This window comes from Schistocerca piceifrons, chromosome 2, assembly GCF_021461385.2.
Source record: "Schistocerca piceifrons isolate TAMUIC-IGC-003096 chromosome 2, iqSchPice1.1, whole genome shotgun sequence".
NCBI classification, from domain to species: Eukaryota; Metazoa; Arthropoda; class Insecta; order Orthoptera; family Acrididae; genus Schistocerca; species Schistocerca piceifrons.
The window spans coordinates 935,423,564-935,440,377 of NC_060139.1; the positions used below are offsets into that span (position 1 = coordinate 935,423,564).

Below are 16,814 nucleotides of genomic sequence, written 5' to 3' on the forward strand. Positions count from 1 at the left end.
ACAAACTACTCCCCTCCCTGCATTCATTGTTCTCAGCCAAGCTGTTGTCACTTATCCCCCTTTCCCCAACCCTTTCATAGTGCTGTGCTTGAGAAATAATGAATCAAGGATGGCAATACCTTCTAGGGTGCAGGCCATACGCAACCACAGCAACTACTACAAAAATAAATACTGCAATTATGATTCAGTCCAATTCTTGAACTTTCACTTTTCCACGATCTAGTGGTGTCTGTTGTTAATATCTTCACAACAGGTCTTTCTGCTAGTAAATTATTCTTCCGATAACAACTGCAGCCAGTTTAATCTGGTTCATTTTTGTTAGAGATTTAATTCTGGATTAATTTTCTTCCTTGTTTCATCTGAATGTCTCCTTCCTGTTCTAAATCTTATTAAAAGTTGGTGACATTTTTCCACCATATTCTAATATGTGAACAGCAACTAAATTTCTCATTTGCAATTCACTTGGGAAATCATTAAGTTTCTCATAACCAAATAAAATATTGAGTCAGGCTCAGAATCAAGTAATGGTAAGATTTTCACCTTTGAATTTTACATTTACTCAAAAAGCAGCAAAAATGTACACATACGGTATCCATACATTTATGAGAACTTTTATTGCTAACCAGTTCAAATAAAACAAATGTTTGCCAAGTTGATAGAATTGATAGAAATTAATGCTATTTCCCTCATGTGTTTCACAAAATTGTCAATATTTAAGCAGAGCATTCGATTGCTGTAGTGGTTAGCTCATAGTTTCTCATGAATCCCTTGCACTAGTGTCACAGGTCAATTGCCACTTGTTTGTTTGATCACAGTCATTACTGTACTGAGCACTTTTATGTAGGGGAAAATCTTGAGCCTATTCCAAATGAAAACACTGCTACACCCTACTCTTCAGAATTCCTCAAAATAAATTTGTATGAAAACTCAAAAGCCAAAGCATCATTTGCAAATGTAAGACGGCCTCTACGATCCTCTGTCAGCCAACATAAACCACTGTCCTCAGCAGCAGTAGTTTAATCTGTGGCTAAGACGACCTTGTATTTTTCAACTGGCGAATCCCGGAAAAAATCTCATCCTATAATCAAGTAAATATGGTATTTTGTATGTTTTATTGCTTGACCATTAGTAGTATTATTTGACATTTTCACTCTTTTTTGCACTGGTTTAAATAATGAAACACTTCACCAGTTACATATTTGTGATGCTTAGCAAGACATATTTGGACAATTTATTCTCACTGTTAAATGCAAATATTTATTTCAGTACTATTCGTGAACTGTAACTTGGCATCTGTTGGGCAGGGTGTGTGTGTGTGTGTGTGTGTGTGTGTGTGTGTGTGTGTGTGTGGGGGGGGGGGGGGGGGGGGAGGAGGACGAGGAGGAGGGGGGGGGGGGGAGCAAGGAGAGTGGGTGTGGTATGCTGTGGGGAGGGAGAGTGGATTGAGGGGAGGGATAAACGCTGCCTCCATGTACAGTTAAGTGCGCAGTGCAGACAGCGGAATACTGTTTTTGAGCCCTCCTAAAATGAGTCAGCAACCACATTATCACTCAATTTCGAAAAAATCATCACAACAAAAACACTGCCACAAAGCTAAGACAGCTACACCGTCTAATGGTATGTTGCACAAGTGGCAACTAACATCTGCAGATCCCTACAGCATCAGGTCCCCAAACTGCTACCAACAGCTACCTATCCGATCTAGAGACCCCATTCCCACGTGGAATGTTTTCCTCTAAAAAAAAAAAAAAATATATATATATATATATATATATATATATATATATAAAAACAAATATATATATATATAAAAACAAAGATGATGTGACTTACTTACCAAATGAAAGTGCTGGCAGGTCGACAGACACACAAACAAACACAAACATACACACAAAATTCAAGCTTTCGCAACAAACTGATGCCTCATCAGGAAAGGTGTCTGTATATGTGTGGATGGATATGTGTGTGTGTGCGAGTGTATACCCGTCCTTTTTACCCCCTAAGGTAAGTCTTTCCGCTCCCAGGATTGGAATGACTCCTACCCCCTCCCTTAAAACCCACATCCTTTTGTCTTTCCCTCTCCTTCCCTCTTTCCTGATGAGGCAACAGTTTGTTGCGAAAGCTTGAATTTTGTGTGTATGTATGTGTCTGTCTGTGTTTCTATCGACCTGCCAGCGCTTTCATATGGTAAGTCACATCATCTTTGTTTTTAAATATATTTTTCCCGCGTGGAATGTTTATCTCTGGGAACACAGATGATGTGACTTACCGAACGAAAGTGCTGGCAGGTCGATAGACACACAAACAAACACAAACATACACATGAAATTCAAGCTTTTGCAACAAACTGTTGCCTCTCTGTGTTTACAGATATATTTTTCCCACGTGGAATGTTTCCCTCTATTATATTCCACGCAGGAAAAATATATTTAAAAACAAAGATGATGTGACTTACCATACAAAAGCGCTGGCGGGTCGATAGAAACACAAACAAACACAAACATACACACAAAATTCAAGCTTTCGCAACAAACTGTTGCCTCATCAGGAAAGAGGGAAGGAGAGGGAAAGACGAAAGGAAGTGGGTTTTAAGGGAGAGGGTAAGGAGTCATTCCAATCCCGGGAGCGGAAAGGCTTACCTTCGTGGGAAAAAAGGACAGGTATACACTCGCACACACACACATATCCATCCACACATACAGACACAAGCAGACATATTTAAAGACAAAGAGTTTGGGCAGAGATGTCAGTCGAGGCGGAACTGTAGAGGCAAAGAAGTTGTTGAAAGACAGGTGAGGTATGAGTGGCGGAAACTTGAAATTAGCGGAGATTGAGGCCTGGCGGATAACAAGAAGAGAGGATATACTGAAGGGCAAGTTCCCATCTCCGGAGTTCGGATAGGTTGGTGTTGGTGGGAAATATCCAGATAACCCGGACGGTGTAACACTGTGCCAAGATGTGCTGGCTGTGCACCAAGGCATGTTTAGCCACAGGGTGATCCTCATTACCAACAAACACTGTCTGCCTGCGTCCATTCATGCGAATGGACAGTTTGTTGCTGGTCATTTCCACATAGAATGCATCACAGTGTAGGCAGGTCAGTTGGTAAATCACGTGGGTGCTTTCACACGTGGCTCTGCCTTTGATCGTGTACACCTTCTGGGTTACAGGACTGGAGTAGGTGGTGGTGGGAGGGTGCATGGGACAGGTTTTGCACCGGGGGCGGTTACAAGGATAGGAGCCAGAGGGTAGGGAAGGTGGTTTGGGGATTTCATAGGGATGAACTAACAGGTTACGAAGGTTAGGTGGACGGCGGAAAGGCACTCTTGGCGGAGTGGGGAGGATTTCATGAAGGATGGATCTCATTTCAGGGCAGGATTTAAGAAAGTCGTATCCCTGCTGGAGAGCCACATTCAGAGTCTGATCCAGTCCCGGAAAGTATCCTGTCACAAGTGGGGCACTTTTGTGGTTCTTCTGTGGGGGATTCTGGGTTTGAGGGGATGAGGAAGTGGCTCTGGTTATTTGCTTCTGTACCAGGTCGGGAGGGTAGTTGCGGGATGCGAAAGCTGTTGTCAGGTTGTTGGTGTAATGATTCAGGGATTCCGGGCTGGAGCAGATTCGTTTGCCACGAAGACCTAGGCTGTAGGGAAGGGACCGCTTGATGTGGAATGGGTGGCAGCTGTCATAATGGAGGTACTGTTGCTTGTTGGTGGGTTTGATGTGGACGGACGTGTGAAGTTGGCCATTGGACAGGTGGAGGTCAACGTCAAGGAAAGTGGCATGGGATTTGGAGTAGGACCAGGTGAATCTGATGGAACCAAAGGAGTTGAGGTTGGAGAGGAAATTCTGGAGTTCTTCTTCACTGTGAGTCCAGATCATGAAGATGTCATCAATAAATCTGTACCAAACTTTGGGTTGGCAGACCTGGGTAACCAAGAAGGCTTCCTCTAAGCGACCCATGAATAGGTTGGCATACGAGGGGGGCCATCCTGGTACCCATGGCTGTTCCCTTTAATTGTTGGTATGTCTGGCCTTCAAAACTGAAGAAGTTGTGGGTCAGGATGAAGCTGGCTAAGGTAATGAGGAAAGAGGTTTTAGGTAGGGTGGCAGGTGATCGGCGTGAAAGGAAATGCTCCATCGCAGCGAGGCTCTGGACGTGCGGAATATTTGTGTATAAGGAAGTGGCATCAATGGTTACAAGGATGGTTTCCGGGGGTAACAGATTGGGTAAGGATTCCAGGCGTTCAAGGAAGTGGTTGGTGTCTTTGATGAAGGATGGGAGACTGCATGTAATGGGTTGAAGGTGTTGATCTACGTAGGCAGAGATACGTTCTGTGGGGGCTTGGTAACCAGCTACAATGGGGCGGCCGGGATGATTGGGTTTGTGGATTTTAGGAAGAAGGTAGAAGGTAGGGGTGCGGGGTGTCGGTAGGGTCAGGAGGTTGATGGAGTCAGGTGAAAGGTTTTGCAGGGGGCCTAAGGTTCTGAGGATTCCTTGAAGCTCCGCCTGGACATCGGGAATGGGGTTACCTTGGCAAACTTTGTATGTGGTGTTGTCTGAAAGCTGACGCAGTCCCTCAGCCACATACTCCCGACGATCAAGTACCACGGTCGTGGAACCCTTGTCCGCCGGAGGAATGACGATGGATCGGTCAGCCTTCAGATCACGGATAGCCTGGGCTTCAGCAGTGGTGATGTTGGGTGTAGGATTAAGGTTTTTTAAGAAGGATTGAAATGCAAGGCTGGAAGTCAGAAATTCCTGGAAGGTTTGGAGAGGGTGATTTTGAGGAAGAGGAGGTGGGTCCCGCTGTGACGGAGGACGGAACTGTTCCAGGCAGGGTTCAATTTGGATGGTGTCTTGGGGAGTTGGATCATTAGGAGTAGGATTAGGATCATTTTTCTTCGTGGCAAAGTGATATTTCCAGCAGAGAGTACGAGTGTAGGACAGTAAATCTTTGACGAGGGCTGTTTGGTTGAATCTGGGAGTGGGGCTGAAGGTGAGGCCTTTGGATAGGACAGAGGTTTCGGATTGGGAGAGAGGTTTGGAGGAAAGGTTAACTACTGAATTAGGGTGTTGTGGTTCCAGATTGTGTTGATCGGAATTTTGAGGTTTTGGAGGGAGTGGAGCTGGAAGTGGGAGATTGAGTAGATGGGAGAGACTGGGTTTGTGTGCAATGAGAGGAGGTTGCGGTTTGCTGGAAAGGTTGTGAAGGGCGAGTGAGTTGCCTTTCCGGAGGTGGGAAACCAGGAGATTGGATAGTTTTTTGAGGTGGAGGGTGGCATGCTGTTCTAATTTACGGTTGGCCTGTAGGAGGATGCTCTGAACAGCCGGTGTGGATGTGGGAGAGGAAAGATTAAGGACTTTTATTAAGGATAGGAGTTGACGGGTGTGTTCATTGGCTGAGTTGATGTGTAGGTAAAGGATTAGGTGGGTGAGGGCAATGGATTGTTCAGTTTGGAACTGGTATAGGGACTGATGGAAGGAAGGGTTGCAGCCAGAGATGGGAACTTTAAGTATGAGGCCTTTGGGGGTAATGCCAAATGTCAGACAAGCCTGAGAAAATAGAATATGGGAGCGTAATCTTGCTAGGGCGAAGGCATGTTTGCGGAGGGAATGTAAATAAAACTTAATGGGGTCGTTGTGGGGGTGTTGTGAGGGTGACATGGTATTAGAAGGTGTTAAGTGTAACATGAGGTGAAATGAAAATGAAAATAAAAATATATGGGGAGAGATAAAGGTGAACTGGAAAGTAACTGGAGATCTGGAATGAAAAAAGGCGAAAGGGTGTTGGTTACAGCTGGGCTATGTTGGACTTGGGTTGGTAGACAACAATGTGCATAAAGGTTAGGTGGTTGTGTTGCCGCCAAAACACGTTAAAGGACGGAGAAATTCGGGAAAATTTCGAAAAAAACTGCGTGTAGTATATTAAAAGGAGTGGTTTTGTGGTGGCAGATTATGAAAATGAGGCTAACAATAGTCAGACGAAGAAATAATGACGTTAAAACCTGTGGGAAGCAGCTAAAAATTATAAGTGATGTGGGAAAAACGGAAATGGAAATAAAGCGAAAGTTATTAGAACTGGCCGAAATGGTTGTTTAAAAGGCGAAAGGAACTGTTTGTGAACTAGAAACGGTGGATATTATAGCGGCGGTAGTGCTGAAAGCGGCAAAAAAATTTTTTTGGTTATGGTTTGGAAGTGGGTTACGTATTATTGAGTATATAAAGGCAGGATAAAATAGTATACCTCTCCCTTAAAACCCACATCCTTTCATCTTTCCCTCTCCTTCCCTCTTTCCTGATGATGCAACTGTTGGTTGCGAAAGGTAGAATTTTGTGTGTATGTTTGTGTTTGCTTATGTGTCTATCGACCTGCCAGTGCTTTCGTTCGGTAAGTCACCTCATCTTTGTTTTTATATATAATTTTTCCCACGTGGAATGTTTCCCTCATATATATATATATATATATATATATATATATATATATATATATATAGTGCAATGTTTCATTATTTAAATAGTAACTGGCCAGTTGCAGACTTTCCAAAAACATCAGTTATGATGGATGAAATTAAGTTAAGCATTTCTACTTCCCAGAAAGTTAGCAATTCCAGTTACATCAAAGCTAAATGTAAACAATAAACAAATCCCTGGCAAGTATTTTGATGACTATTACGTACATACATTGTACATTATCTAAGAAAATGCAAGGGGGGATACTACATGTAACTTTCAATGCTTAAAATAATATTTTCCCCGTTTTACATTTTCTGACATTTTACGACATTTTTTAAGGTCCCTTGAAAAGTGTAAAATCAGGTTTCACTGTATTTTTAAACAGTTCAGTTTGTATAAGTAAAATTAATATATTCAATTTGCTTGTGGTTAATTAATTAATTTAAAAAGTTATTTTACATAACTGGGTGCAGTTGTCAATGAAAGTGTTATGGATTAGATTTGAGTTTGTACGTCTGCTTTTACAAGTACTATCAAAATGAAATCACTGAGGCAGAATGGAGTTTTGATACAAATATCATAAAACTTTAGGCTCATTTTTGCTTGTTATTTAGGAGGATAATGTGTTTTAGGCATTGTTACTTCTTGGAAATTTTGAGAAGTAGGATTTTATTTAGAAAAAATTCTGATTTCCTCTCAATTGTATCACAAGAAATGATGGATGACTGAAATATGGATGTTCCAATGTTTCCAAAGTGAAACCTCCTCCTTGAACCAACTGACTTTTTCCCCGTTTTTTCTTGTATCTGTTGCTTATTTCAACAAAGATTAATTTTCTGAAAATAGTTTACAATTATATTCCAGGGTGCAGCAACCACCTCCTTACAACAATCAAATGTTTACTTTTTGCCAATTTCTTATTGTGTTCATTGCTTACTATGACAGTACACAATTATATGAAAACTTTTAAAATTGTGGTTTTTTTTCCATTTTGTTGGGACTCACAAAGTTAACTATTGTTCCTCGAAAATCCATCACACTCTACTCTAAAATCTTTGGAGTGTGTTTTACCTTTTCCTATGGCCCACACAGATGGGATATTCTAGGAACTTTAAATGGGCAGCTGCCTGCTTCTACTTACACAGTTTAAGCCAAAACTGGTGAGCTCCGTCTTACACACTCTCCTTGTAAGTCATGTATGACTGGTAAAGACAATTTTTGAAGGGGCATTAGGAGGAAAGAATAAAGCACAACCCAGACTAAAATATCTTGACTAATTAATAAGATAAAAAGGCTGCAAAAGTTACAATTGGCTGAGTAAACTAGCAAACACATCATATGCTGCAAAATGGCACTAAAACCTATAGATTGATTACAGAAGTAGATACTTGACAGAACCACAGACAAAACCCACATAATCTTACTAATACTGACAGCAAATACATATCTTTATTCACTGACATAATCTGTTCTTAACTTTTCTGTAACTCACTTCAATTTGCAGACAATTCATACTGCAGATACCAGTTTATTTACACTGCTGCTTGAAGTACAAATTATGTGACACGTTAATATCATATTCACAAGTTTTTTATGTAATGCCACCCGAAACCCTATCTATCTCACATACAATTAGCTCATTTCATAATGATATCATGCCAATATTACTGATCATAAACTTAATGATATCAATATAATGGAAGGAAACATTCCACGTGGGAAAAATTATATATAAAAACAAAGATGAGGTGACTTACCGAACAAAAGCGCTGGCAGGTCGATAGACACACAAACAAACACAAACACACACACAAAATTCAAGCTTTCGCAACAAACTGTTGCCTCATCAGGAAAGAGGAAAGAGGGAAGGAGAGGGGAAGACGAAAGGAAGTGGGTTTTCCTTTCGTCTTCCCCTCTCCTTCCCTCTTTCCTGATGAGGCAACAGTTTGTTGCGAAAGCTTGAATTTTGTGTGTGTGTTTGTGTTTGTTTGTGTGTCTATCGACCTGCCAGCGCTTTTGTTCGGTAAGTCACCTCATCTTTGTTTTTATATATGATCATAAACTTAATAATACTAATGCATTTTCATTAATTATTCCCTTCCATTAAATGTAAATGTCATGTATGATGAACTGTTATCTCCTTGTTGCAAATTACTGTGTATTAATTATAATTCTAGGTGTATGTTCTAAGGTATGACAAATGTTGGTGAATGTTTAAAGTAATTGAATTCTATATGACACAGTTTCAATCAGGAAGCAAAATATTTATAACAGCACTAATTCACTTTTTTATTTTAACTTTTTCGTATTATAACAAGAGTTGAACACTCGGGTAAAATTACTCCTGCACAGGTGATTGGATCCCAACAACCATCAAATACTGAAGTAGGCTAAGGAAGGAACTATACCTTTTTCTGACAGCCTGGCGAGGTGACGACAACTGTGGTATCAATGCAGTAAGTATTGTGGTATGAAAACTGAGCAACAGGCCACCAAATCTTGAAAGCAGATCAGCCAATATGTCCAAAGCTTCCAGCTGAACAGACACGTCTTCCTTCTGAAAATTGGTTATCATTGTCAGCCACAAAATTGGACCAAGTAAGTGCACTCATCCATACAGACAAAGCAGCAGGCATGCGCGCGCACACAAAGTAGCGAGCTTAAGCACGCACACAGTGAACAATATCACCCTTATTACCTGACAAACCAAATTGAATATTTGGCGAGGATGGTTGCAATTTTGTGTTTACACTTGAGAAACAGGAAGGGCAGGTAGTAGCACCATACACTCCAGTATTCTTGCAAGTGGAACATCGCCACAAGCTGAAAGTCTGCGCATAAATACCCTGCATAGTACAATCAGACTGGCCCTTTCGATTGATAATATTCCTCAGACACTATCACTTTGCCAGCATTTATTCACAGAATCCATACTTATCTAAATAAACCACTGCTCATTTTAATTCTTATAGCTAATATGTTTGTAAAAACTTCATTTAATTTGCCACCCCCTCTTTTCTTTGCGCATGAAGAGAGAGAGAGAGAGAGAGAGAGAGAGAGAGAGTGTGTGTGTGTGTGTGTGTGTGTGTGTGTGTGTGTGTGTGTGTGTGTGTGCGCGCGCGCGCGCGTGCTCTCACTCGCAAGAACAAAGTATGTTACCAATGTTTCTGTAATGATTGCCACTCTCAAAATTATGAATTTTAACATAATAAATGAATCTGAATGCACCTGCTGCACATTAAACACGAAAATTCTATTTCTTTTCTCCACGTCCACTCTGTAACCAGTGTAATAAAGGTAATTATCAGCTGTTATATAAAAAAAAAAGCTAAGCCACAACATGGAGACTGAGAAGAAAAAAAAAGAAAAAAAACTTTACAGCAGCACCTAACCCATGCCTTTCAGCACTATAGCTTGGGACTCTACACATAGTGCTACTACACTGCTTTGCAAACTGTAGTCTTTTACTGGATGATAAGTAAATTTCTCTCATTGACGTCTTGACCAAAAGCCCATCAGGCTGAAGAGCTTTAATACTTATAGATGGTACCTTAAAAAAGATCACGATTCAGTCCATTCTCCGATTCCCATCCCCACATCCTCCTCTTGTCTGAATTTCTTTGTTAACTTTGAAGTTCTGCGTCATATAAGCAAAATGTCTCAGTAAAGTTACTAGGCCTATTTCCTTGTATCATTCATTATGTTGTACAAGTTGATGCCAAGTAATACATTTATCCAAATGGTCAAATTCATTCTCACTACTTTTTCTTTGTAGTAATTACTTTAAATCCACTCATCTTAGCATCATCTCCCATCGATTATAATTTGCACAACACCCACTTGCTCAGATTTAACCTTCTACTTGCACATTCCGTCATCCTTTCTGCCTGCACTGTCACTGTTTCTCATCACCAATAAATTTAATTTTGTTAACAGCACACTTCCATTGTCAGCTAACAATGTTTATAATTTTCAACTTAATCCTAGCTGTACCTAGTTACACGACCAAGTTCATTCTCACTAAAGGCAGCAGGTCACTTTTCTGTCTCTTCCTCAGAAGTTCATCTAAAAACTTTTGTAACCTCCACATGAGCCACCCCACAATGCAGTCAAGTTACCACGCCAAGAAAGGAGCCAAGGAGACTTCATGGCTAAAGTCTAGATTGGGGACCATAGCATTCACAGTCTTATTTCTCTCCCATGCATAGGATGACATTGCATCAGTTTCATGTACCCAGTGGTATTATCGTTTCACATAACCAGTAAGAGAGGAGAAGAGACAATGTTTTTCTAGTGCCAAAATTGAGACCGCAAGGTGAAAATTTGGTTGAGAGTTGGCAAAACCAATGATATATAAAATAAGAAATTTTGCCTCTGAACCTTGTGGTGACACAATGATCTATGGCATGGCCTGAGGTCTAGGCTTGGTTAGAAGTTGACAATTTGGTTGTAAGCTGGCAAAGCCAACAACTATGATATGACATGCATTTGACAAAATTCCTCTGTCTCTTGCTACACAACACTATCTGCCTCTTTCTCCCTCATTGGCTGCTTAGAAACAGCAGCTGACACAGCCACTTCCATCTCCACTGTACCTCATGGCAAGTGCTGACAACACTGCAGCACAAAACATGTAAATATGTTACTGGCCTCACTCTAGACTTTTATTGGTTTCATTGTTGTAATGGAGATTTCCGTCCAAAAATCATGATTTAAGTTTTCAGTGGTTTGTCTAGATCACTTCATCACATTACAGTATGCCCAGTCTTTGATGACCATGTCATTGACAAGACATTTAACAGTTACTACTTCAGCAACCCATGTCCAAAGCAGTGCAAACAGTTTCAGGAAATAGTTGACTTCTTCGCACCTGCTGAACTCCCACCCTGTCCTCAATTCAGCACACTAAAACTCTCATCAAATGTAAAGTTATCTTTTAAGACGATTAGAGGATCCCAGTGCATAAGGATGGTCCACAAGGAAATGTAAACAATGCAAAAAAATTATATCTGTTAAAAATTACACAATGTACTTATAAGCTCACCTGTCAAGCAATAAAAATATATGTAATTGCAACTTTAATAGTTAAAATAAAAATTTAGAGCACACGAACCAAAGTACTCACCTTTTCTATGGCACTACTGAGACGCCCCGTTATACGTTTACAAACATTCGTGGCTAGTGCACTTGAGGCCAAAGGCAGTTCACTGATAACTGTCTTTAGGCCTATACTGGAAATATCTCTAAGTTGTTCTTTATCAGAGACCATGTTCCCACACAGGGCATCTACTATTGTCTCCACTTGATATTCTTTCACTTTGTTTACTAATGGTCCCAAGCTAATAGTAAAAATAAAAAAGAAACATAAATATTTACTTCACATTATAAAAAAAAATTACAGAAACAAAGAAGGCATATATTCTCACCACTTCACTGCCAAATTTTGAACTTCTCCATTTTTATCTTCTAGTAAACGAAGCAGCATTTTTACAACTTTTCTTTCTGAATCATCATCTAACTTAATACTATCTTTCTGAAGTTCCGTCATAAGGTCATTTGTAGCCATAAACCTGAAATCTTTATCACTTGACGTCATCTGGAAATAAACATTATTGAAAATTTATTTCTTGTAGTAGTAAGCAGCAGTCACTGGAATGTACTTATGGTATAAGCAGCTCTTGCAGCATGTGCTGATGTTGGCAATGCGTTGACGTTGGTCAGCCAGTTGGGGTGGATGGTGTACAGTAGCCAATGAGAGTTGCCAATGATTTCTTCCAGCATAAGATATGAATTGATTACATTTGTTTCCAAGATTAAGGATATCAGAATATTTTTTACTGATATGGTTATTATAAATTTTAAGGTTCGTTAATGATTATTATATTAGTTCGCTATTTGACTGACCTGTAGTGTAGCCTGAGGACTATGTTAGGATGGAATGTGAGTTTAGTCAATAAAAGTTATTCTGACAGACTGACCTGTAACATGTCCCAAGACCTAGGTTTGGCTGGACTGTGACAATTTGCTTGTGAGTTAGCAAAGTCACCAAATCTCAATGCAAAAATACAATTACCATAAAAGACTGATATGTAGTGTAACCATAGATATAAGCTTGTAATTGCAATAAACTTCATTTATTTCAGATTTTGTTGAAAATTGCAACAGTGTGATTTTATTCTAAATGAACAATGTAATAAACAGAACAAGCTCTTTTCAAAGCCAAATCATTAGATTTTACCTGAACTGGTTGTTGTGTCACAAAACTATTGGAAAACAGATGATTTGGTAACAAGAGTTGTACACTGGAGGTACAAAAGCTCTGTTCTTTTAAGCTTTTAAAATACCCTACCAACTGATGTATCTTTTCATGCTTCGCACGCACATAAGGCTGAATACTGATGCCCAAAAAACTGGAACAATAACCAAGGATATCGCCTCCGAAACCTTAGTTTATGTTCGTACACCTATGCACTATATGTCTTACTTTTTCTTTACACGCAATGGCCTTTTTAAACATATTAATCTCACTAAATGTCTATTAGCTGATGATGCTAACGTCCTGATTTAGCCAAGAAAGACTAAAGTCGACAGCAGTAAAAAATTCGATGGCACAGTTCTCAGAGTACACATACAAAAAATATCCACGGAAATTTGTTGTGAAAATACAGGAAACTTTTTTGCGCTCTAACAAGGGAACCTCCCCATTGCACCCCCCTCAGATTTAGTTATAAGTTGGCACAGTGGGTAGGCCTTGAAAAACTGAACACAGATCAATCGAGAAAACAGGAAGAAGTTGTGTGGAACTATGAAAAAAATATGCAAAATATATGAACCGAGTAGTCCATGTGAAGATAGGCAACATCAAGGATACTGGGAGTCAAGGAGCGTCATGGTCCCGTGGTTAGCAAGAGCAGCTACGAAACGAGAGGTCCTAGGTTCAGGTCTTCCCTCGAGTGAAAAGTTTAATTTTTTATTTTCAGTTTATGTGACAAACTCTTATGTTTTCATCACTTTTTTGGCAGTGATTATCACATCCACAAGAAAACCTAAATCGGGCAAGGTAGAAGAATCTTTTTACCCATTCGCCAAGTGCACAAGTTAGGTGAGCCGACAACATATTCCTGTCATGTGACACACATGCCGTCACCAGTGTCGTATAGAATATATCAGACGGGTTTTCCCACGAAGGAATCGGTTGACCTATGACCTTGCGATCAAATGTTTTCGGTTCCCATTGCAGAGGCACGTCCTTTCATCTATTAATCGCACGGTTTTGCGGTGCGGTCGCAAAACACAAACACTAAACTTATTGCAGTGAACAGAGACGTCAATGAACGAACAGACTGACCATAACTTTGCGAAAATAAAGAAAGTAAAATTTAGAGTCGAGAGAAGACTTGAACCAAGGACCTCCCATTCTGCAGCTACTCACACTAACCACGTGACCATGGCGCTCCTGAGCTTACAACCCTCTTGATGTTGCCTATCTCGAGCATGGACTACTGAGTTTGTATATATATTACTAATTTTTTTCACGGTTCCATACAACTTCTTCCTGTTTTCTCAATTGATCTGTGTTCAGTTTTTCAAGGCCTATCCACTGTGTCGACTTATAACTACAGCTGATGGGGGTGCGATGGGGAGGTTCCCTTGTAAGAATACAGCAGGGTACAGGTGTAAGTAACCTGTTACAGAACCTCAACATTGTGCTAGGGTCTAAGAAAATTAAATTCTGTTAGAAATAAACAGTGATGGAGCAGGCATACCATGCACAGCACCATTCACTGTTCTGCTATGTACTCGGCTACTGGGGACTGCTATTCATAGTACAAACGGCTATTTCGAACAAAAAGGAACACTGACAACATGGGGCAACAAAAATTGGTATCTTGTAAATATCACTATTAAACTCAACATTTATTTACACATGAACTCATGTTGTCCAAATACCACAACCTAATAAAAAGAAGTAAGTTAACTGAGCTTAATTAGATACATGTCACTCTGTACAAGTGGACAAAAAATCTCCACCAACATCAGAATAACAGCCTACCATTATGGTGGAATTTATTCCGGTTTCACACTGAAATTGCTCAATGTACACATCTATAATCTGAAGAGTTTTAAATGGTCTCATTAACAGCAACTTGCACGAAACGTTAGTAGGCCTACACATAAATAAATAGCTTCTGTACAAAATCATACAAAATGTCTCAGGCACATATCCAAACATAGTATATTAAATCTGAGAAATACATTTAGTGCAGAGTTAAACATAAATCAAACAATGACATAACTTAAGTCAACAACATTCCTTATAAAAATGAGTAACTCATTGCAACGGGTTGCTTTAATCAGAACGCTGAAAGTTGAGTTCTTTCTTATTTTCCTTACTTGCATGTTAAATACCTTGATTCACTTCCCCAACACTAAAGTTTGGAAGAGATACAACACTAACGTACATGTTGCACAAATCGAGTGAACACTAAGTGAAATTTTATGCAAATATCTGCTTCCTACAACCATTAATAAAATAAAAACAATGTATGTTCCAAACCAAAGTCTGAATGTGTAATATCCCACGAAACATACTTCGCAAGATGTATATCTGAAACGTGAAACTAAACATAACAAAAACTGTCAAAATGTAAAAAAAAATCTGCGCTTGCTGGAGACACAAACCACTATATGATAAAGCAATTCATTTTTATCTTTATTCTGAATACGACTGCCAAAAATCAGGAAAGCTGTCGCTACTTTGTTGCAAGCCAAGCTAGTAAAAACACAAACCTGATGAACATTTACTTCAGCCGTTTATACACTTACCTTCTCCAATAAATTCGCAATCTGATAGGACACACTCGCCATTTTCGTGATTTAATGATGAACTGCCAGACAGAAATATTTGGGTTTTAGAGATATAAAAAAATTTGAATTTATGAATCTTTTACTAAGTTTTCGACAATCACCCGGCGATTCACTGCCCACAGATCTACATCACAGGCAGAGATTAACTGCGATGAAGCAAAGAAGTGTTTTGAGGAATACAAGCCGAATGACAAACGACTCGGTAACGATCATGAGAAATACGCCGTGGCGCTAACGTGACAGCATATTTCTAAGTGCTTAGATTAGATGAGTAACTACCTACCATACTTCAAGATTATTAATACTATTTACGACTTAGTCCTCAGAGTTCTGAAACAAAATGTGTAAAAAAATAAAATAGTATGTTTATGAATGAATGAAATTAGTTTCATCCGGTACCAAATAATCCACTCCCTACCGAGCACCAGTACCTTTGTAATTACACGCTATCACTAAACAAAGCTAACATTAAAAAGTGTAAGATGATTAAAATATACAACTGGGGATGCTGCGGTACCTGCTGCTTCCCACATTTAAGTCTCAATCTCCTTCTGTTCTCTGGCGCATATATTCTTTTTCCCAAGATATTAATGGTTCTCAATTTTGTTTTAAATATCTGCTGTCAATCAGAATTCTTGTTGGTTCCCAACCACCGTATCACATATCTGTATCACTGTTAAGTACCTTTGTTTAAACATACAAGATCATTTTATTTTTATATACATTTTCTTCATTTATAAGTGTTTAAAATCATGATACCTGTCATGCTTGTCTAAGGTAGTCCATACCATTACCATATAAAATGATAATATCCTGTCATACGACCTCTATATAAAGTTAATGATTGCAGTCCTCTACGATTACAATAATTAGCTGCAACAGGTATAAGACAGAATACATGGTTTGTTGGTGGTGCAAATTTTGATCGAAATAAAATCATGCTGCAGTTTTCTTCTTCGACATGCCAGTATAGAAGCATTCACAGAATCAGCTAGGTGAAAAATCCGTGCAATAGGCGCATTTAATCAATCAATTCCTTCTACTTGTCTGAAGACAACATTGCTGTTGCATAAGACATCGTCAAGTACAAGTTATTTCTTTGTGGACAACAGAATATAATGTTACATATAACTTACATAAATTTTAATTTATACTAGCATAAGTTATTTCTTTGTGGGCAACAGAATACAATGTTACATATTAAACTCACATAAATTTCAATTTACACTTTTATATTACCCAGTTTATAATATACATAATTTAGTTCACATTACAGTTAAATCATTTATAACATTACATAAAAATTCCTGAACATTATAGAAAGTCTTTCTTTTTAGCCATGATTCCACCACCATTTTAAATTTATTATGGGGCAGTTCCTTAATACTTTGTGGTATTTTATTCAGGAACACCTTGCCAATGTGTGTAAAATTGTTTTTGGCCTTGGATAGTCTAGTCCAGGGGACATTTATCAAATTTCTGTTCCTGGTTT

The 16,814-nt window shown here is 39.2% G+C and overlaps 1 protein-coding gene across 1 annotated transcript in view; it reads right to left on the reverse strand.

Annotated features, from left to right (window-relative positions):
- The window catches only part of LOC124775659 (cullin-associated NEDD8-dissociated protein 1), a 168,236-nt gene extending 152,766 nt beyond the window's left edge, over positions 1–15,470 (reverse strand). Inside the window, exons 1-4 of the mRNA XM_047250487.1 lie at positions 15,281–15,470; positions 11,881–12,050; positions 11,580–11,793; positions 8,863–9,011 (exon numbers count right to left, since the gene is read on the reverse strand). Of these exons, the coding sequence (XP_047106443.1) occupies positions 8,863–9,011; positions 11,580–11,793; positions 11,881–12,050; positions 15,281–15,322 (575 nt within the window). The 5' untranslated portion in view covers positions 15,323–15,470. The remainder of the gene's footprint in view (positions 1–8,862; positions 9,012–11,579; positions 11,794–11,880; positions 12,051–15,280) is intronic.
- Between the last annotated feature and the right edge of the window lie 1,344 nt (positions 15,471–16,814).